Below are 22993 nucleotides of genomic sequence, written 5' to 3'. Positions count from 1 at the left end.
CTGGGCGCCTGATGCGTTACCCTCAGACTTTGGGGGAGGGGGTGCTGTCATTGCCCCCACTTTACAGAAGAGGAACGGAGTTCCCACTTCCAGGTGGTGGTGGGTGGTGGAGCTGGAACACACCCCTTGCTCTGTAACTCTGAGTCCCAGCACTCGTGGGCCATGCAGAGGGATTCTACTTTCCGGGCTGTGGATGGACATCCAAGGTTGGGTTAGGTTGGGTCTCCTTGGCTGTCCTTGCCAAGTCCTCTCAGCTCCTGGCTGTTACACTGGACTAAAATGACCGTATTGGTCTAAGCAGGTAACCGACAGGCACGTTTTCTCCCAGTGCTGTCATGGGCAGTATAGGCAAGAAAAGACGATCTTTAGGGGCTCTCATCCCCTCCTCTCCTATCTCTTTCCCACTTTTGACCTTCTGCGCTCTCCTTCACCCCCAGCCACTATGCTTTGTGTTCCTTCTGTCTCCTCCTGGGGGTCCTGGATTTCAAAGAGGAGCCCTGGGTGGCAAGGTTAGCCCAAGGGAAAGACTTTTCCACGGAGGACTTACAGAGGAGGTGTGGTGACAGCTTTGAGGGGTGGGGTCTGCACGTCTGCATTTGAGTGCAGGCTGGCTTAGCATAAGCCTTTTGGGTCAATTTTTGCTTCTAGGGAAAAGGACATACATAAATAAATAAGAGATTAGGAGAGTAGTCTGAATTTGGGGGTCACCTGCATCAATACGAGTATTGTGAGAGAATTAGATTATCGAGAGAGAGGATGCAGAGTCATCAGCAGTCTTTGGGTGGAATTGCCTCCTTATTTGGTTGAGTTTAAAATGGAAAAATTCTGCCTGTGGTTCTGATATGCTATCTGGATGTTCTTCTTTGCTTTTTGACGGCCAGATTTTTCTATGAATATCCCTTAAGTTTAGCAGATTATTTGGAATGAAACTACTTTTTTTTTTTTTTTAAGATTCCTCATTCTATTAATTTATTTTAAATAATGGATGAAAAATAAATAACCAGAACTCTTGGGCTCCATCTAAGTAAGATGGCACTGCTTCTCCCTTTGCTCCCACGCACCCAGTGTGGGCTTCTGGTGGCAGGCAGAGGAGGCCAACTGGAAAGCGGGGCTGTTAAGGCCCCGAGAGGCCTCGGATGGTGTCGTTCCGTGAGCTCTCCTGGCCACCAAGCTTTGTGGCCCTTGGCTGTGTCTGAATTGAGTCTCCTGGCCAAATAACCACCGACATCAGCCTTTCTGTGCCTCAGTTGCCTCCTCCTCTGTGAAACTCCCACTTTGCTGTGTCACCAGCGAGGTCCCCTGGGTGGGCTCACAGCTAGGCGGGAGGTGTTCCCCTTGGGGCTGGCTTTTCACATCAGATGACCCGGCCCTACCCCTTCCTCACCCTCCAGTCAGCTCCCCAGACTCTCTGTCCCTCCCTCCAGCGGTCCGTTCTTCTTCCTTTCCTTCACGGCTCCCATGCTTCCTGCCTCCTGGACCATCATCAGGAATTTCATACGAGTCCCTTAGCAAAGACAGGAGGCCACAGAAAGGAGTGAGAATGGAAGGAAATGGAGAATGGAAAGGACAGGGGCTCTGGGGTCTGGTTAAGAGGATCAGCATCCATCTGGGAATCAGTGTAGGGGATGCTTAGAAGGGAAGACAGCAAGGCTCTCCAGGTGCCCACTCCATGTAGTCATGCATAGCCCCCAACCCCTTCTTTGATGTCAGTGGAGGCTGTGCTGGGACCGTGGGCAGTGGGGCTCCTGGAGCCTCGAAGAGAGGCCGGTCCTTCACTGCAGGTCTCTCCTCTGGGACTGCAAACCTTCCCTCCCTCACGCTCAGCTGGGGCTCCTTGATTTACCTTCCGGAACCTCCTAGAACACTTCCGTCTGCTCTTCATCCAGCAGTTTCTTCACACGTCAGGGAATCCCATTCTCTCTACCTCACCTGAGACCCACTCTTCATATGCTCACCGTCTTAGTCTGTGCGCGCTGCTCTGATGAAATACCACACACCAGGAGGCTCATCAACAACAGGGATTTGCTTTCCGCAGTTCTGGAGGCTGGGAGTCTGAGCCTGCGTGGTCGCCAGCACGGTCAGGTGAGGACCCTGCTCCGGGTGGCAGATGGTGTCCTCACATGGTGGAAGGAGCTAAAGAACTCTGTGGGGCCTCTTTTATAAAGGTGCAAATCCATTCAGGGGCACCACCCTCATGACCTCATTACGCCCAAAGGCCCCATCTCCTGATATCATCACCTTGGGGGCTAGGGTTCCAGCATATGAATTTGGGGGGGACATGCATTCAGTTCAGTGAATGCACCCACTCCTTCACTTTGAGCCTCCACAGTCTCTGCCTCCAGCACCCCCTACTTCCCGTCTTGCCTCAACCCACACCAGCTGGGGCTCTTGTCTCCCCTGCCACTGGCTGCTCCTGAATGACACAGGGACCTCCCTGGGCTCCTGTTGTCTTGAACACCATCAGTACCTGGGGACGACGTGGTGTATGCGAGAGACATACACTGCTGGATGGGCTTCATCTTCTCTCAGCCAGTGACTGCTGGGGCTCAAAGTATTGTAGTCCCCAGTGAATTCCATGGTCCAGATGGAGCTCTGGAGGGGGTTTCAGGCCGGACAGGGGAGCCGTCTCTGGGGCAGGCTTATGGGGAAGGGCTAGGAGGAAGGACAGAGACAGACTCTGCACCCTAGACCGAGGGCATGCTGAAATGAGGCCCCCTCAGCCTGCAAAGCTGGAGCCCAGGCCTGTGTGGGACGAGGGGACCCAGTATTCAACAGTTGCAGTCACGTTTGCATTTGTCTTCTCACTTAACAGAGGCCGTCCCCTGCTGATCAGGCAGCCAGCAGTGCCCAGCCCTGCCCCTCACCTCCCCAAGGGCACAGAGACGGGGCAGGGTGGATGCAGCCTGGCGCCAGCATCGGCCTTGGCTGCCGGAAGCCAAGTGGCATCTGAGCTGAGCTGCTCTCCTGATGTGACCGGTGGTGACTATTTATACTTGGGAGGTGTCCTGCCAGCATCTCCTCCCCTTTGAACTGGGTAGAGATCGTCTTTCCAGAATTGAAAGAAGAGATAGTGACTAGCTCACCTTGAGAGGCTCGTGGAGTTAGGGAGGTTGGAGAAATTGCTGCTCTCAGTCTTCTAGTAGCTCAAGGGAATGCTTGAGGTATTTAGAGAAAAAGCCGTGGCTTAAAGGGGCATTTGTTAGTGATTTCCAATAATAAGAGTCATAACCCCATTACAGAAAGTGTATAAAAATGTAGAAAAGAGTTTTTTTTTAAAAACCATCATAATTCTGTACTTAGGGCAACCTTCTATTAATATCTTGTTATCATCCTTTCCCATGGGTTCACATATATGTATATATAATTTTTTTTGGAGACCATAGTTTTGTAGCTTGCTTTTTTCACCCAGTATTATCGTATAATCATTTTCTCATGTCATTATACACAAACATTTCAGCATCATTTTGATGTCTGCATGATGATCAGTATCCAGACCAAACAGGGATTTCTATGGCTTCCTCCAGAATGCCATCCTGGGGCCTCCTCTCAGAAGCAGAATCGAGGAATGACCCAGTGTGGCAGTGCTTCTTACAGTCTTATTTCCTCAAGTCGTTTATCTTTAGAGACTGAGATGAAACAGCACAGCCTTCTAAAAGCAAAGCCCGGATAGGCTGGAGAAAGAAGCAAGGGCTATATTAAGTGAAAGTGAAGTGAAGTCGCTCAGTCACGTCCGACTCGTTGCAACTCCATGGACTGCAGCCCTCCGTCCATGGGGGATGGATGGAATCCCAGGCTCCTCCGTCCATGGGATTCTCCAGGCAAGAATACTGGAGTGGGTTGCCATTTCCTTCTTCAGGGGATCGTCCCGACCCAAGGATCGAACCCAGGTCTCCCACATTGCAGGCAGATGCTTTAACCTCTGAGCCACCAGGGAATCCCAAGGGCTATGTTAGCTCCATTTTTTCAGATGGAAAAATGAGGCTTTAGACCTCGGCCTGGAGTGATTGTAATTACCTGGCTGAGGTACCACATGCAGTGTTTTCAGGGTGCCTGGGATTTTTTCAAATCATCAGGTGTGGTAAGACACAGAGATGTGGAAATGACTTTCAGGAAGGAGGAGGTTTTTATACTTACAGATTCTGATAAATGGGAAGCACATGATACCACATAGGGCCACGCGGGAAGGCACCAGCGTCAGTCAAGAAGCAGAAGGAGCAAAGGGGGAAAAGCGGACAAGAGCCTTTCTTGTGGTTTCTATGTAAGGAACGGATGAGCAGGCATGTGGGCTTAAGATTGGCTTGTTTAAATAATTTCAGAGGGCTCTGGGGCAGAGAGCTGCCGCAGTTGTCTGGTAGCTGGCCTGTGGGTGGTTAGGGCAGAGGGATAGGTGGCCCTAAGTGTGAGAGGAGGAGAAAGAGGAGGAGGAGGAGGTGGTGGCGAGTGTGAGCTCTGGATTGCTTGGTTTGCACATGAAAGGTGTGCTCACAGGGTTTGGTTTGGTTTTGTTTTTACCATATCTAGGAATTGATTCGGAGAAGGCAATGGCACCCCACTCCATTACTTTTGCCTGGAAAATCCCGTGGACAGAGGAACCTGGTGGGCTGCAGTCCATGGGGTCGCTGGGAGTCGGATACGACTGAGCGACTTCACTTTCACTTTTCACTTTCATGCATTGGAGAAGGAAATGGCAACCCACTCCAGTGTTCTTGCCCAAAGAATCCCAGGGACCGGGGAGCCTGGTGGGCTGCCGTCTATGGGGTCGCGCAGAGTTGGACACGACTGAAGTGACTTAGCAGCAGCAGCAGGAATTGATTAGCTCTAGGAGAGGCAGACTCTCTGGGACCGGGAAGGCCCCAGATGTCAAAGCATCAGAAACACAGTTAATCCATGGAGTTTGCAGCAGAGATGCAGTGATCAGGGACATCCCATCCCTGTCAAAGCAGAACTCAGCATGGGCTTTACCCTTAGGGTGATGGGGGAGAGGTTTCCTAATAGCAGCAGCAGGAAAATGGCAGCCAATCCAGATGGTGGAGAACTTCTGAGTTGTCCATTTCTTTCTTAGCTCTGTCATCAACCAGCTGAGGGACTGTAAGCACGTCTGTGACTCACTGGGCACCATTGGCAGGTCTTGTCCTTTCATGGCAGGAGAAAGGGGAAGAAGGGGAATAGACATTTTCTGGGCACTTCCTGTGTGCCAGACACTATACTAATGCTTTCTTTGAGATTCTCATCATTATCTTATCTCAGCCAATTATCTTATCTTGTCACGGGTGTACTTCCATTTTTTATACTGATTTTGCAAATGAGGAAACTAAGGCTCATGGAAGTGATGGGCCCCTGGCTAGGGATGGGCAAAGAAGGATGTGAACCCTATTCTGAAACCCTTGCCATCTAATAGCCACTAAACACACCACGTGAGACCTTTTGGAATCACTGAACTGCCAAGTGATGATATTGGGGATTCAAGAGAAAGGGAGACCCAGTGGAGGCTGCCAGAGTGAAAGTGAGGATGGCTTGTGACAGTGATGAAGGGGCTGGCTGATCAAAGGGAGGTGCTGATTGGCTTTAACTTCCTTCGAGAGTTTCTTTTGTTTGCTGTGCTTAGTTCCTCAGTCATGTCTGACTTTTTGTGACCTCATGGACTACAGCCCGCCAGGGTCCTCTGTCCATGGGGATTCTCCAGGCAGAATACTGGCCTGGGTGCTATGCCCTCCTCGAGGGGATCTTCCCTACCCAGGGATCAAACACAGGTCTCTTGCATTGCAGGCAGATTCTTTACTCTCTGAGCCACCAGGGAAGCTGGTAAACATTCCCTTGTTTATGGATCATTAATTCATAGAATTGTTCTGGCTTGGTTAGTTAAGTGGGAAACACTGAGGAAACTTTGGGATTGTATTTTAGTGCTGGATGGGACTTCAGATACCACCTCATTCAAATTATTTAGGAAGAGAAAAAAGAGGCTCAGAGAGGTGAAGCGATTTACCCAAAGCCACACGGCTGGTTTAGAGGCATATCCTGGGTGTGTCTGTAAGTGTCCCAACTCCTGAGAACCCTAGTATAAGTTTCCTCTTAATTATCTTCTACATCATTAGAATCTGGAACTTTTCTTAGTAGCAGCCTGAGATCATGGCTTCAGAAGACCCAGGGATTCCCAAGGGCTTAGTGTCATTGGCTGTGGTTGCAAATGATGATCTTTGTGATGAGACACAAAGAGAAAGTGAAGTCGCTCAGTCTTGTCTGACTCTTTGCAACCCCATGGACTGTAGCCTATCAAGCTCCTCCATCCATGGGATTTTCCAGGCAAGAGTGCTGGAGTGGATTGGCATTCCCTTCTCCCGGGATCTTCCTGACCCAGGGATTGAACCTCGGTCTCCTGCTTTGCAAGCTGATTCTGTACCTTCTGAGCCTCCAGGGAAGCTACTGACTGGTTGAACCTAAATTGCATGGAGGACCCTAGCTACAAAGGAGTCTGGGAAATGTAGTTTTTAGCTGTCTTGTCTCTGTAGTGCAAATGTGCAGAGATAACAAAGACAGATTCCACATGTTTCAGATACTCCTCATTTGGAAAGGGAATAAACAGACAATTATTACAATGGTACCTGCTCTAATTAAGAGAAAATGTATAGAATAACCTGAGAGTAAGCATTAGAAAAGTCTTCCCAGAAGTGGGGGCATTTGAGGTAGGTACTGAAGGATAGATATGAGTTTGCCAAGTGAGAAAGACAATGAAAAGAGTTGTAAAACATAAAGGAAACAGAAAAAGGAGAGTGATATTTTAGGGTCTTCAGTGCCTCAGTTCAGTTCAGTCGCTCAATTGTGTTTGACTCTTTGCGACCCCATGGACTGCAGCACGCCAGGCCTCCCTGTCCATCACCAGCTCCCAGAGTTTACTCAAACTCATGTCCATTGAATCAATAATGCCATCCAACCATCTCATCCTCTATCATCCCCTTTTCCTCCTGCCTTTAATCTTTCCCAGAATCAGGGTCTTTTCAAATGAGTCAGTTCTTTGCATCAGGTGGCCAAAGTACTGGAATTTCAACTTCAGCATCAGTCCTTTCAATGAATATTCAAGACTGATTTCCTTTAGGATGGACTAGTTGGGTCTCCTTGCAGTCCAAGGGACTCTCAAGAGTCTTCTCCAACACCACAGTTCAAAAGCATCAATTCTTCATCGCTCAGGTTTGTTTACAGTCCAACTCTCACATCCATACATGACCACTGGAAAAACCATAGCCTTGACTAGACGGACCTTTGTTGGCAAAGTAATGTCTCTGGTTTTTAATATGCCGTCTAGGTTGGTCATAACTTTTCTTCCGAGGAGCAAGCGTCTTTTAATTTCATGGCTGCAGTCACCATCTGCAGTGATTTTGGAGCCCCCCAAAATAAAGTCTGTCACTATTTCCACTGTTTTCCTATCTATTTGCCATGAAGTGATGGGACCAGATGCCATGATCTTCGTTTTCAGAATGTTGAGTTTTAAGCCAATGTTTTCACTCTCCTCTTTCACTTTCATCAGGAGGCTCTTTAGTTCTTCTTTGCTTTCTGCCATAAGGGTGGTGTCATTTGCATATCTGAGGTTATTGATACTTATCCCAGCAATCTTGATTCCAGCTTGTGCTTCTTCCAGCCCAATGTTTCTCATGATGTACTCTGCATATAAATTAAATAAGCAGGGTGACAATACACAGCCTTGATATACTCCTTTCCCAATTTGGAACCAGTCTGTTGTTCCATGTCCAGTTCTAACTGTTGCTTCCTGACCTGCACACAGATTTCTTAAGAGGCAGGTCAGGTGGTCTGGTATTCCCATCTCTTTCAGAATTTTCCACAGTTTATTGTGATCCACACAGTCAAAGGCCTTGGCATAGTCAATAAAGCAGAAGTAGATGTTTTTCTGGAACTCTCTTGCTTTTTTGATGATCCAACAGATATTGGCAATTTGATCTCTGGTTCCCCTGCCTTTTTTAAATCCAGCTTGAACATTTGGAAATTTATGGTTCATGTACTGTTGAAGCCTGGCTTGGAGAATTTTGAGTATTACTTTATGAAATCTGCTTAAATTCTTTTATAACATGAAAAGTAGGAGATGATTTATTTTGTATAGATAGGAGTCAATTTGTTGTATAAAATATTTTTAAATATTCTAAAATATATTTAAAATGTCTTAAATGTATGATTATAATATTTAAAATTAAATTATAGTAAAATAATAAAGAACAAATATTTACAAATATAATAGTTTTAAAGTATTACATATGAAGTTATATTTTAAATTATTTAAAATGCAAGTTGTTTAAAAAGAAGTCAATTAATTGGATAAATGTCTCAGTATTTCTAAAGCAGCACAGGCGTAAGTTTGCCTATATAAGTTAGTGAGAATATATGTGAAATAGCCGCTGCCATGTTTTGGGAAGGTTTGTGGGAAATGCTCAAGGACTGACTTTATTTTAAATCCTTGGTTGTGGTCTGCAGGGCCCAGCTGCAGTCCTGGGGCTCCACCCCAACCTCTGGCTCTCCAGGGCTAGCTGTAGAGAGGCCTCTGCCCCAAGTTTAGAGGCTGAGCCTGCAGATTTCTTGACTGTGGGCCCTCCTGGGATCCCACCCTCCCAGCTTCATCAGCCCCGGTGTCTTCCGACGACCTCCAGAAAGAGAGGCCGTGAGGAGAGGGTACACCTGGCCTCTGCCCTGGAGGCCCCTCTGCCTTCGTGGCCAAGTCTGGCAGGGAACTACTGTGTTTTATCTTGGTGGTCTCCCTCCCCTGCCCCTTCCCACCCCACCCCAGTCAGTGGATGTTCCCTGCGCTGGTGTGAACTGGCAGGTGTGGCTGTAGGAGGTCAGAGAGCCCTTGCCAGGGGTCACCAACTGTCCATGTAGGTGGGCAGACAAGAGCATTTTGACTGAGTGCACTGCTTCGTCACCCAGCTTTGCCACCTGCCACCTACATGGCTTTGGGAATGCCATGCCATCCAACCATCTCATCCTCTGTCGTCTCCTTCTCCTCCTGCCCTCAATCTTTCCCAGCATGAGGGTCTTTTCCAGTGAGTCACTCTTCGCATCAGGTGGCCAAAGTATTGGAGTTTCAGCTTCAAAATCAGTCCTTCTAATGAACACCCTGATCTCCAGTCCTGTTCTTCCAATGAACAGGACTGATCTCCTTTAGGATGGACTGGTTGGATCTCCTTGTAGTCCAAGGGACTCTAAGAATCTTCTCCAACACCACAGTTCAAAAGCATCAATTCTTTGGCGCTCAGCTTTCTTTATAGTCCAACTCTCACATCCATACATGACCACTGGAAAAATGGGAAAATATGTTAACCCCCAGAGCCTGCTCTGGATGCTTGATGACCATTTATCTGGTGGGCTAGTGATACAGATTAGAAGAGGATATTATGTTTAATGAAATAAGTCAGATAAAGACTAATACTATTTGGTGTCACTTATATGTGGAATCTAAAAAGTAATACAGGGCTTCCTAGGTGGCTTGGTGGTAAAGAATCTGCCCACCAATGCAGGAGACACAAGAGACATGGGTTGGATCTCTGGATCGGGAAGATCCCCTGGAAGAGGAGATGGCAATCCACTCTAGTATTTTGCCTGGAAAATCCCATGGACAGAGGAGCCTGGCAGGCTACAGTCCATGGGGTCACCAGGAACTGGACATGAGTTAGTGACTAAACAATGACAAAAAGTAAAACAAGTGATTGTGCATTCAAAATAGAAATAGAATCACAGACATGCAAAACAAACCTCTGCTTATCAAAGGGGAGAGGGGAGGGGGCAGAGATAAATTAGGAATATGGGATTAGCAGATAGAAATTACTGTATACAAAATGGATAAGAAATAAGGAGATACTGTATAACACAGGGAATTGTACCCATTATCTTGTAGTCTCCATGCTGTATACTTGAAACTAACACAATACTGCAAGTTAACTCTACTTCAATTAAAAAGGAAAAAAGTGAATACCTCCATGTAGGTACTGGGCCCTGAACTTGGCCTTTGACAAGGGCTCAACGGTGTTGGTTGAAGTTGGTGTTGTTATTCTGCTTGAAGCTGCAGAAGGGACTGTGTTGGCCCAGGCTCTTCTACACTGACAGCATGGCCTGGAGCACCATCTGTTCAGCCTCAGTTTTCTCAGCTGGCAAATGGGGAGAAAGGATCTCACCTAGTCACAATGCGCGCATGTCAATGAGCTAATGGAAGTGGAAATTCTTTTCACAGTGGGAAAGCAGCTTGTGCTTTCTCGGCTGTGCTGTGGCTGTCGTTGCTGGACACTTCCCCAGGAGGAGGAGAAAGGGGGCAGGAGAGGGCAGGCCGAGCTGAAGGCCTGTAGACTCGCTGACCAACTCCAGGGCTGCCTCCGTCAACGACTGGTCCCAGGAGGAGTGTGAATGAGGATGTATCCAGAGCATCCTCTTTCTCCTTCAAAGTCACCATGTGGAACCAAGCCCACTTCAAAAATGTCATGATGTACTGAAACGGGTTCATGGCTTAAATGCTTATACTCCCGGGGTACTAGGGGTGCCCACAGTAATCAGCCAAGCAGTGATTAAACCAGCGGGCCTGGAGGCAGACCCCCATCAGGCCATCTGCTGGGGAGGGCTGGTTTGCTCTACACTATTACTTTGATGGGACACCACCCCTCTGCCCCCCATTCCCACCATTGAGAACCCCAACAGGTTTTCGGGAGTCTTCCCGCTTCTCTGTGTAGTAACCTCTGTTCCTGTTGGTTCCCAGGTACTTTGAATTTTACGAGGGCCCTTTTGAGTATAACTCCACAAGATGCCTGGAGCTGAGGCACGAGATCTTGGAAGTGAAGGTGCTCTCCATGTGAGTGTGGCTGGGTGGGTGGTGGGTGCTGGGTGGTGCATGGGGGGCGGGCAGGGCAGGGGCTTGGGTGGGGGCATGGCCCAAGGAAATAAGACACTTGGTGGCTCATGAAAGAGCAAGAATTAGGTCTGCTTCCCCAGGGCCTCTGGCATTTGGAGAGCCCTGGAAGGCTGGATGTAGGGATGACTGTGTTTTATGAAAAATGTCAAGTTCGCAAAGTCACCTCGGGTGACTGTGTTCCAGTCCTCGGCTCAATTACCAGCCTCCACAATTATTATCACGGAGCTCTCTTGTATAGAGATTGAAGAGGGCACAGGAGTGTCAGTCCTGAAATTCAGTACTTTGTGGCTTAAGCATTGCCTTCTTGCTATTGTCTTTTAAAATTTTTATATTTATTCATTTTTAAAATTATTATTTAAAGCATACAGCTTTCAAGTGGTACAGTTCAGTTCAGTTCAGTTCATTTGCTCAGTCATGTCCAACTCTTTGCGACCCCATGAACCGCAGCACGCCAGGCCTCCCTGTCCATCACCAACTCCTGGAGTCCACCCAAACACATGTCCATCGAGTTGATGATGCCATCCAACCATCTCATCCTCTGTCATCCCCTTCTCCTCCTGCCCTCAATCTTTCCCAGCATGAGGGTCTTTTCCAGTGAGTCAGCTCTTCGCATCAGGTGGCCAAAGTATTGGAGTTTCAGCTTCAAAATCAGTCCTTCCAATGAACACCCAGGACTGATCTCCTTTAGGATGGACTGGTTGGATCTCCTTGTAGTCCAAGGGACTCTCAAGAATCTTCTCCAACACCACAGTTCAAAAGCATCAATTCTTTGGCGCTCAGCTTTCTTTATAGTCCAACTCTCACATCCTTACATGACCACTGGAAAAACCATAGCCTTGACTAGACAGACCTTTGTTGGCAAAGTAATGTCTTTGCTTTTTAATGTGCTGTCTAGGTTGGTCATAACTTTCCTTCCAAGGAGTAAGCATCTTTTAAGTTCATGGCTGCAATCACCATCTACAGTGATTTTGGAGCTCCCCAAAAAAAGTCAGCCACTTTTTCCACTGTTTCCCCATCTATCTGCCATGAAGTGATGGGACCGGATGCTGTGATCTTAGTTTTCTGAATGTTGAGTTTTAAGCCAACTTTTTCACTCTCTTCTTTCACTTTCATCAAAAGGCTCTTTAGTTCTTCTTCACTTTCTGCCATAAGGGTACAAAAGGGTCTAAAGTAAGAAGCCCCCTTTCCACAGACCTCCCCTCCCTCAGTCTCCTCCTCAGAGGCCACCCATGTATCTTCATGCATCCTTCCAGAAAGTCCGCATAAACCAGCACCTGGATAGCAAGAGAACTGTGCCCACCCCTCCCCACCCCAGTGCATCGCTCTTTTACAACCTGTGCGAGGGAAGACACATTATATCCTGGACACTCACTCACAGGACTGCCAGGAATTGAGAGGAATATGTGCCCTGTTAATCATGACAGGATGCATGTTGACTTGAAAACCATTACTGTTGACCCTTGAACAACGCGGGTTTGAACTGCATGGATCCACTTATATGCAAATGTTTGGCTAGAGTAAGCTCTGCAGTGCTACTCGGTCCGAGGTTGGTTGAATCTGTGGATGCAGAGGAACTGTGGACCTAAAGGGCTGCCCAACAGCCCTGTGCTGTTCAAGGGGCAACTGTACACTCAGATGTGGAAGAAATCGGAGCCAGGCAGTGCTGGGCGCTAATGTGGACTCAAGGGACCCTGACAGGATCCTGGCACCACCATCAGGCCCACAGGCAGGAGCTGCTGCTCCTTTAGCCATTTGACATGATCACATGATCATGCAGGTAATTGAAAGAGCATGGGCCTTGGGGTCAGGCAGACTTGGGGTCTAAAGCTGACTTGGGCCTTAGCAGCTCTGCATGTTTATACAAATCATTCAACCTCTCTGTCTTTCCTTTCCTATAAAAATGGGGCCACTATTAACCTTCTTTTAGGTTGCAGTAAATAACATACGTGAAAGTATTGTGTTGGCCAGAGTTCATTCCGGTTTTTCCATATGATGTCACAGGTACATAGCCCAGAAGTACGTGTCACAGCAGCACACATAATAGGTGCTCAATAAATGTGAATGTTCCCCCCCAACCCCCAGCCCCTTTCCTTTCTGGAATCAGCAGCAGCAGCAGCTTTGCTGACATTCACAGACTCTATCAGCTTAGTTGTACAAGAAAGTTCTGGGGATAAGGCCAGGTGTCCAGCTGGGATCAGTGGTATTGTTCACGGTCGCTGTTCTGACTAAGGGTTGGGGTTAAGGCCACGTATCCAGCTGGGATCAGCAGCATTGTTCGTGGTCCTTGTTCTGACCGAGGGTCTGGGGTTAAGGCCAGGTGTCCACCTGGGATCACCTGCATTGTTCACGGCCCCTGTTCTGACCAGGGGTCTGGGGTTAAGGCCAGGTGTCCACCTGGGATCAGTGGCGTTGTTCACGGTCGCTGTTCTGACTAAGGGTTGGGGTTAAGGCCAGGTATCCAGCTGGGATCAGTGGTGTTGTTCACGGCCCCTGTTCTGACTGAGGGTCTGGGGTTAAGGCCAGGTGTCCAGCTGGGATCACCTGCATTGTTCACGGCCCCTGTTCTGACCAGGGGTCTGGGGTTAAGGCCAGGTGTCCACCTGGGATCAGTGGCGTTGTTCACGGTCCCTGTTCTGACTGAGGGTCTGGGGTTAAGGCCAGGTGTCCACCTGGGATCACCTGCATTGTTCACGGCCCCTGTTCTGACCAGGGGTCTGGGGTTAAGGCCAGGTATCCAGCTGGGATCAGTGGCGTTGTTCACGGCCCCTGTTCTGACCAAGGGCCTGAAGCTTCCAGAGGAAGCCGAGGAAGTGCTCCCTGTCTATCCATCCCACCCAGCCCTGTGCGGACCACATCGTGGAGGGGGCAAGGAGTTAACTGGGCCAAGAGGATTCCAGATGAGGGGGATGGTGCGTGCAGAGGCCTGGGCCAGGAAGGGCCCGCTGTGTCCCAGGCTCTGAGACTGGCCTGAGGGGACGCTGGAGCAGGGTTGCTGGAGGGCAGGCAGGGCTGGAGCTTGTGAGTCCTGCAGTGCAGGCCAGGATCTAGATTTTATCTCTGTCTGAGGGCCATGGGGCCCTTGGGAAGGTGGGAGGAGTAGGATGTAGTTGGCGTTGGATACGCTCTGCCGAGGAGCTGTGACTCAGTGACAAAGATGGCTGCCCGGGCCCCTGTCAGGAGCCATAGGTGTAAGCAGAGAGCCTGATCCTTTTTCAGAACTCCAAGATCTTAGGCCCTTAAATGTCTCCCCCTGGAAAGCCCGGGCACTGAGAGCATAACCAAGAGTTCACAAAGGGTGAATAATTAATTTTTAAAATTATAAGATGGAGACAGTTTCTTCATGGCTACCTCAGGATCCAGACAGGAAGCCTGAGAGGCCCTGTAAATGGGCCATCCTTCTGTTAGAGCCCACACCTCTACCCCATGTATTTCCTGTGTGTTTGCCTGAGTCCTTGTATTGGTTTGCTGAGGCTGCCACCACACAGTACCCCTGACCAGGGGGCTTAGACCACAGAACTTTACTTCCTCATGGCTCTGGAGGCTGCAGGTCTGAGATCAAGGTGCCGGCAGGTTAGTTTCTCCTGCGGCCTCTCTCCTTGGCTGAAACGTGGCCGTCTTCTCTCTTTTGCAGGGTCTTCCCTCTGTACCCATGTCCTAATTTCCTCTTATTGTAAGGACATCACTCGTAATGGCGTAGGGCCCACCCTGGTGATGTCATTTTAGCTTAACCACCTCTTTAAAGACCTGATCTCCAAATGGAGTCACATTCTGAGATCTTGGGGTTTGGGGCTTCAGCATAGGAATTTCGAAGAACCTATAACACAGTCCATAATAGTCCTATCAGAGGGATCATGTTAGAAGTTCCCCGGGCCCTTAAGGGGATTCCCTCATATCTTAGTCTGTAAAGAATCTGCCTGCAATGCAAGAGACCCGGGTTCAATCCCTGGGTCAGGAAGATGCCCTGGAGAAGGAAATGGCAACCCAGTCCCCTATTCTCGCCTGGAGAATCACATGGACAGAGGAGCCTGGCAGGACTCATGGGGTCGTGAGAGTCGGCCACGAGTTAGCGGCTAAACCACCATCACCACCGGGCTCTTTGTTTCAAGCCTAAATCTCAAACATTGTGGGGTGGGATGGAACCTCATCCCGCCCCCCACCATCTGTGCCCACCCTCTGTCCCTTGTCAGGAACTCGTGTTAGTGGTCATGGAGCCTCTGTGTGTCTGGCTCTATGTGTCTCTGCCTTTGGGGTACCCTCTCTGGTCTCCTGAGCTGAGTGGCCGTCCCAGCTGGTGACCTCTGGGCCTTGTCCCTCCTGTCTCTTTCATGTCAGTTGCCCTCCATGTGGTCTCCTGGCCCTGGAGTCTGGGCCCTTGTGGTGGGGGAAACAGGCTGTTTTTCAGGGAGCAACAAGCCCAGTGACTCCTTTCCTGAGTCCTCAAGCTGAGGTCAGTGGGCTCCCCCAGAGCTGAAATCAGAAAGCCAGAGACTGGCCTCTGATCTTAGTGGTTCTGATGCCACCTGGGCACCTGTGGGCTTCACTGTGGTCCAGCCCAGAGGCAAGAGCAGTGCTCACAGTGGAGACCCTGAGTCATCAGGAAAAGGTTAAATCTCCATCTGCGAATGGAAGGGGCTGGACAGATGTGCCTAGAGGCCCTTCCGGTACATGCATGTCAGCTGGCATTCCATCTGAGGAGACAGGGCAGTGTGTGATTCATCTGGGAATGATTCTGATACAAAATTGGTCCAATCAGTGGTAAAAATCAGTCAGCTGAAAAACTCCCACATGGTAAGGGCCTCATTCCCTGACAATGTCAGATACAATGAGGAATGACTCTATGATGATTTGTTGCAAATTCACATTGTCCCTGATACTTGTAAAAATTATTTATGCTTTATTTTAGCCATTCTAGGGCCTCCTTAGTTTTAAACCAATGCTGCCTGCGCTCACACACAGATAGCACCATGCATGCCTGGGACCTCACCCTGGGTGTCTCCTGCCACCCTTTCCCCATCTTTCTGGCCTGGGGAACCCCGACAGAGCCTCACAGAGACCAGGAGAGAGGCTGGGAGCAGCTCTCTGGGCTGGGACGTTCCTTTGCACCCATGCTTCTCTGAGTCTTGTTGCCTGACCCTGCCCGGTTCTGGACGTGTCTGTTAGATGAATGAGTAGGTGGATGAGACCAAGGTGGGAGCAGACGAGGCCATAGAGGAAAAGGGGAAGAAAGAAGGAGGAGGACGAGGGGATGATCATCATCTTCTGCACACGGCTGGAAAAATCAAGTAGCTACCAAAGTTTATAGTAATAAAAAGTGACGGTTTCTGCCCACACCCTCTCCCCCAGCCCTGCTCCTTACGACTCTTGGCTGTTTCTTCTGGGAGTCACCTCATACCTCTCGGTCCTGTGCATGCCCCTGTCGCCACGTTTAGTGTCCACTGATGTCCTGCTCTGCTGGGTGAGGATTCCACTCCCTGACCCAGCCCAAACACTCCCTCCACCCCACTTCTCCCAGCTGAGGGGTCCTGCTATTTTAAGTTCTTCTATCTATAGATTGCCTAGATAACCTATTTCTTGTTCTACCAAATACTGGCAGTATCTGTTGGTTCTATACTTTGTTAAGAGGAGGGTATCTGGCTTTAGTCATCCATGAGTTTACCTTGAGAATGTCAAGGCTGATGACATTTACGCTGTATTTGTAACTACAGCAAGCCTTTCTTGGGTTTTCTCTATGGGCTGACTCTAAAATTTGAAGATCAGAAAACAGTGATTCCTACTGCCTTTCTTGTACATTTCCACCCCCTCCCCCCTTTTTTTTCTGGAACTTCTAGTCATCTTTTTCCTTTTGAACACTTTGTCTCTATCATGCCCTATTTTTTTTCCCCTGCCTCTTCATCAACCAGGCATTCCCCCAAGGGTTTCCCTTCATCCTCTTTATCCATCCTGGACAGGCTACTCTCTGGGTAGGTCACACAGTTGTCACTTCCCTTCTCTGCCCCGTAGATTGGATTCACCCACAGCTGCTTCTTTCTTGGTTTACACCTTCATTTGCTGCTGCCCATGTTCAGGTAAATTCCCCCAAAGTGGTGGGTAATGGTTGAGTCCTTCTGTGTACAAATGATGTAATTCTCTTATTTGTTGATTTGGTGGCGTTGGCATTTTAGGTGAAGATTATTCATCCCCGGAATGCTGAAGACCTTCTCCATCATCTTTATTATATGTTACAAGTGTACAATATAGTGTATTGTATTTAAATTTTAAAAATTATACACCATTTCTAGTTATTATACAGGATTGTCTTTATTCCCTTTCTTTGTAGAAATGTCTTTTCAAGTCCTTTGCCCAATTGAAAATTGGGTCTTTGGTTTTTTGCTATTGCTTTGTAGGAGTTCCTATGTATTTTGGATATTAACCCCTTATCAGATATGTGGTTTGCAAATATTTCCTCCCGTTCAGTAGGTTGTCTTTTTACTCTGTTGAGCACACGGTACTCCTTTTTCCTTTGGATGTGACCTGTTTCCTTCTGTCTGAGTCTTTACAGGTCATGATGGTTCTGGAATATCAGAACCTGGGCCTCAGGATACACACTCGCAGAGACCTGTTACTCCAGAGCTCACTCCAAACTCTTGAACTTTCTCTTGGGTTTCTTTATATTTCCTCCTCCAGTTTTGTTCCTGTCTTCTTTCTGGTACCTCTAAGAGTTGTATGCCTCTGGATTGCTCCTTGAATAGCTTCTCATCTTATCTTTCCTCTCTTTGCCTTTTGCTTCTATGTTCTGAGAAAATTCCTTGACTTCACCTTCCAACTTTTCTAATGACCTTTTTTCCCCCACAAGAACTCTTTTTTTTAGATTGTTCTCAGGACAATCTAGTCTTTTTTTATTCCTCTTCTGGAAAATAGTCATATCTTGGGAGAAAGGGGTTAAGTGCCTGGGATTAACCTTTCATCTTTAAGGTAAAGGTGATCTCTGCATTTGTAAAGCAATTTACAAAATATTTTATACATATTATCTCATTTGATCTTTCTGACAAAGATCTCATTTGATCTTTGAGATCTTCAGGGCAGAGGTTATTATATCTGTATTACAGATAAAGCAGCTGAGTCTCAGAGAGTAAATGACTTGTCTGAGGTCATATTGACAATTGGGAATGAAACCAGGACTCCAGGCTATGTGTCCAGGCCCAGATCTTGGTCTAGTGTGTGACAAGGCCTTTGGCGGTACAGAGAATGGGGTCTGGACACTGGTAAGACTTGAACGCGGGACCCCAGCCTGCAGTGTTGCCAGGGTTGTGTTTTTCAGGAGGTGGTTGAGGCATTGGCCAAGCAGGGTGCTGTGCTGGGGACCTGTGGGTAACAGGGAGCAAGGGAGGGCGGCAGTGTGAGTGAGGGTGCCACTGTGTAATGGCCCCTCTCCTTCTATGTCACACGAGCTCAAGAGGCAAGAGCTGCTATGGGAGGTTTGGGAAAGCTGGAAGGAAGACGTCCGGATGAGATGAAGAGATCCTTCTGGCTAAAGCTGCAGGGCAGGTTCCTGCCTCAGGGCCTTTGCACTCACTTTTCTCTCTGTTTAGAATACTCCTTTCCTAGATATTTGTGTGGCTCACTCCTGCATAATTTCAGTTCTTTGTGCACGGTTCCCCTCTTCAGGGAAGCCTTCCTGGATCAACTCATCTGAAGCACTCACTTTTCTATCCCTGCTTCATTTTTCTTTTTGAAAATTTTTTTCTTTTTTTGATTGAAGTATAGTTGGTATACAATATTATATGTTACAAGTATACAATATAGTGTATTGTATTAAATTTTAAAAATTATACACCATTTCTAGTTATTATACAGGATTGTCTTTATTCCGTGTATTGAACAATATATTATCCTTGTAGCCTCTTACTTCATTTGTCTTTGTAGCACTCAGCACTCCCTGATATGGCATTGTATATCTGGGTTTGTTTGTTTGTTTGGTTGTGATAAGAATACTTAACACGAGACCTACCCTCTAATTTTAAGTGTGCAGCCCAGCATTGTCAACTATAGGCACTAAGTTTTACAGCAAATCTCTAGAACTTATTCATCTTACATAACTGAAACTTTATAACAAAGCTTCATTACTCCTTCCTGGAGCCCCGGCATCTATCATTCTGCTCTGTTTCTGTAAGAGTGACTGTTTTAGTTGCCTCATGCAAGTAGAATCATGCAGTATTTGTCCTTCAGCAACTAGCTTTTTCACTGAGGATAGTGTCCTCCAGATTCATCCAAGTTGTCACATATGGCAAGATTTTCTTCTTTTTTAAGGCTTCCTAATATTTCATTGGGAGAAGGCAATGGCACCCCACTCCAGTACTCTTGCCTGGCAAATCCCATGGACGGAGGAGCCTGGTAGGCTGCAGTCCATGGGGTCGCTAGGAGTCAGACACAACTGAGCGACTTCACTTTCATGCATTGGAGAAGGAAATGGCAACCCACTCCAGCGTTCTTGCCTGGAGAATCCCAAGGACGGGGGAGCCTGGTGGGCTGCCGTCTATGGGGTCGCTCAGAGTCGGACACAAGTGAAGTGACTTAGCAATATTTCATTGTATGTATAGAATGCCTTTTCTTTATCCATTCATGTATCAGTGAGCATTTGGATTGTTTCCATATCCTGGTTATTCTGAATGATGCTGCGATGCACATAGCGGGGTAAGCATTTCTTTAAAATTCTGATTTCAGTTCTTTTGGATATATACCCAGAAGTGGGATTGCTGACTATATTGTATTTCTATTATTAATTTTTTGAGGAATCTCCATACTCTTTCCCCTAATAGCCATACCATTTTACATTCCCACCAACAGTATAGGAGGGTTCCCTTTTCCCTATATCCTTGCCAATACTTATCATCTTTTTTTTTTTAAATAATAGCCATTCTAATAAGCATGATGTGATATTGTACTGTGGTTTTGCTATGAGTTTCCATGATGATTATTGGTATTGACCATTAGTATGTCTTCTTTGTAGAAATGTCTTTTCAAGTCCTTTGCCCAGTTGAAAATCGGGTCTTTGTGTTTTTGCTATTGCTTTGTAGGAGTTCCTATGTATTTTGGATATTAACCCCTTATCAGATACGTGGTTTGCAAATATTTCCTCCCGTTCAGTAGGTTGTCTTTTTGCTCTGTTGATTATTCCCTTTGCTGTGCAGAGCTTTCTAGTTTGATGGAGTCCCGCTTGTCTATTTCTGCTTTTATTGTTTGTGCTTTTTGTGTAGTAGCCCACATATCTGCTTCCCATGTGTAAGGTCTATGTAGGCAGGGGGTTGCTTTGTTCACCACAGTATCTCTAGATCCTGCCACATTGAGGAATTTAATAACATTTATAGATTTTATTTGAGCTCAGACTTATTGATTCATTCATTAACTTATTGATGTACTCAACAAATATTTACTGCTCATCTGCTATGAGCCTTAGCACTGGAGACACAGTCAGGCCTGATACCCTGGCCCGGTATTTACTATTTAGTGGGAATGGTCAGGCAGAAGTAATGACAAGTTATAGGTTTTACACAAAGGGGAGTGCAGGGGGCTGTGAGTGAGCATCATCACGATAGCTCAGTTTAACAGAAGGTTGTCCAGACAAAGGTTTTCTCCTCTCTTCCTCTCAGTCACTGGAAATTGTGATCTGCCCTTGGGAAAAGAGAAAGAGAGGGGCATTGTGCCCTTGCAGTCAGCCCTACTGTGTGCTGAGCGCAGTGTGGGGTGATCTACAGACCTTAAGAAAGTGGTCTCACACCCTCTATAGACAGATGTTCCTTGGAGAATCGTGCAGGCCTGTGTAGCAGGCATTTGAGGAAGGATGTTTTGAAATGTACCCAGATTCATTTTGATTACATGTAGTAAGACACATGGACACACAGGACTATCGTGAAGGAGCATGTTCTTGTGCTCACAGATCCCTAGAGACAGGAGGCATGGCATGCCACTCAGAGATGCATGGGGAAGCACAGGACTGGTCAGGAGGCAGGAGGGGCAAGGGGAAAGCATGGGTGAGACCCTTTATTGTGGTTTTCTTGGGAAGGAATGGACAAGGTGGGATGAAAAGGTTTAGGATTGGCTAGTTTGCATGATTTCAATGAGCTCAGTGCGTAGGGACTGCCCCTGGTTGTTTGATCCCTAGCTCTGGGCTGATGAGGGCAGGGGGCTAGCGGCTCCATTCATAAAGGAGGTGGTTGAGGGTGTGGACTCTGGATTGGTTGGTGTGTGCATGGAAGGCAGGCTTGCTGGAGGGTGGTTTGCTATCTCCAGGAGTTCACCAGGCTCCAGATGCCAGAGAATCAAGGGTTTTGCAAATTAGAAAATACAGTGAATATGAAGGACTAGCCCAGGACTTGGCACAAGGTCAGGAAGGGAGCGTGTTCGGGGATGGTGACACTGTGTCCAGCCTGGCCCTTTCATGCACTCTCTGTCCTCTACTCCCAAGGGTGAAGCAGTCGGAGCTGTTCGACAGGTGGAAGAGCCTCCAGATGTGCAAATGGGCGATGAACATCTCTGAAGCCAACCAGTTCAAGTATCTATGACTCGTCTGTCCTCCCCAGCCCTTCCACGCGTGTGGTTCTCCTGGCCACCTCTTCAGATCTCCCTCGTCCTGCTAGGCCAGCCCCCAGGGGCATTTTCCCCGGCACTAGCCCTGATTGGGCTTTGGAACCTGGGAGTGGGGAGGTTCTGACTCAGAACACAGGCTGAGGCTGGCATCTTGCGGGGCACTGTCCCCCGTGTTCCTGCCCTTAGTCCTGGCAGCACCGGCACGTGGTTGGTGCTGTCGTCTCCAGTACAGACCCTGACCACGAGGTGAGATGCGCGAGGTCTCCAGCTGGCCTGTGCATTAAGGCTCCTTACGCATCTTCCACGGCTTCACTCCACTCCCCATCCTGCCCATGGGGCAGCTGCTCAAACTCAGCAGCACTCTCCCTCTCAGAGCACTTGGGCTCATACAGCCTAGACCAGCCATTGGAGCACGGCTATACCTTATTCTTGAGCTGCTCTCTAACTGAAATTGACAGATTGTAAGCTCCCAGGAGAAAAGAGCTGTATCTTAGTGTTCTCCTGTCTTTGAGAGCTAAGAAGCTAATAGATGTCCAATCTCTGTGATTAGTGGCGAGCTGTAGGGTCTGCTCCACTCTAAAATTCTGGGGGTTTCTGGTATGCTTTTAGTGCAAGAAGACTTTATTGAATGGAATTGATAGGATCCTGGGAATGTGTGTATAAACTGGATTTCAGCAACTCGGGTTGTAGTTTGAATGTGCTGAGGAGTCATCTGCATGAAGGAATCCTACATGGGAAGCTGTGAAAAGCAAACAACACTGAGTGTTTTGTATTTTCTGTATGTCATTTCTTTCAGTTTGTTGCAGTTCTGGGCCAAGTCTAAAGGCAGCATTAAGTGGCATGTTTTAGAAATGTGCTGCAGGTACCAGCAGCCCCTAACCAGAGGCCTCCCTGAGACTGCAGAAGCCCAGCTGAGGCTCAACAGTCGTTGCAGAGACCCACAAATCATAGATGTGGAGTGCAGGGAGCAGGTCCAAGATCTGTGATATCAATGCAACCCCAGTTGCACCTTTAGGATGAAGCCTTATTGCAGGTGGTGTGTGTTGGGGAGGCCCAGGCACACCGAGGGCACACTGGTGAGCAATGGACAGGGTCAGTGAGGTCCTGAGATGCCAGAGGATGTTGTCCAGGCTGAGAGCGGCACGGAAACATCATCAGTGGGAGTCACACATCTAAGGAAATAACGAAGCCACGGGAGATGACGTGGCAAGAGGAAAACTGGGATACCGTGGGAGCCTTTGGCAGGGACTAGCCAGCACCATTTGGGGGGAGGCTCTGAGAGCTGAGCCCCTTCTGGCGATGGGGGTGTGGTTCCAGGTGTGGGAGAGAGAAGTGACATCAGGTCTTGCCATGCTCTAAATGGGAAAAGCTTCGAGGCCAGGTGGTCTTCCCCCTTTGCTCTCATTACAACCTCACTGATGGTGAGATTCTAAACTGAGGTGTAAGAACCTGGTGCAGTGGGGCGGGGTGGGGGAATGTGCTGGAACACAGGTGTGAGCATTCCAGTTCTAGGAAAGGAATCCTGTAACAGAGGCC

At 48.0% G+C, this 22993-nt stretch overlaps 1 protein-coding gene across 2 annotated transcripts in view; it reads left to right on the top strand.

The window, feature by feature from the left end:
* Positions 1–22993, top strand: part of ST8SIA5 (ST8 alpha-N-acetyl-neuraminide alpha-2,8-sialyltransferase 5) — a 78055-nt gene that overhangs the window by 35188 nt on the left and 19874 nt on the right. For both annotated transcript variants that reach the window (XM_019986869.2, XM_070778997.1), the window contains 2 exons: positions 10742–10834; positions 21336–21422. In XM_019986869.2, coding sequence (XP_019842428.1) covers positions 10742–10834; positions 21336–21422 — 180 coding nt within the window. The remainder of the gene's footprint in view (positions 1–10741; positions 10835–21335; positions 21423–22993) is intronic.

This window comes from Bos indicus, chromosome 24 (genome assembly GCF_029378745.1).
Source record: "Bos indicus isolate NIAB-ARS_2022 breed Sahiwal x Tharparkar chromosome 24, NIAB-ARS_B.indTharparkar_mat_pri_1.0, whole genome shotgun sequence".
NCBI classification, from domain to species: domain Eukaryota; kingdom Metazoa; phylum Chordata; class Mammalia; order Artiodactyla; family Bovidae; genus Bos; species Bos indicus.
Note: the sequence above shows the minus strand (reverse complement) of the source record. Positions and strands in the feature narration are given on the sequence as shown.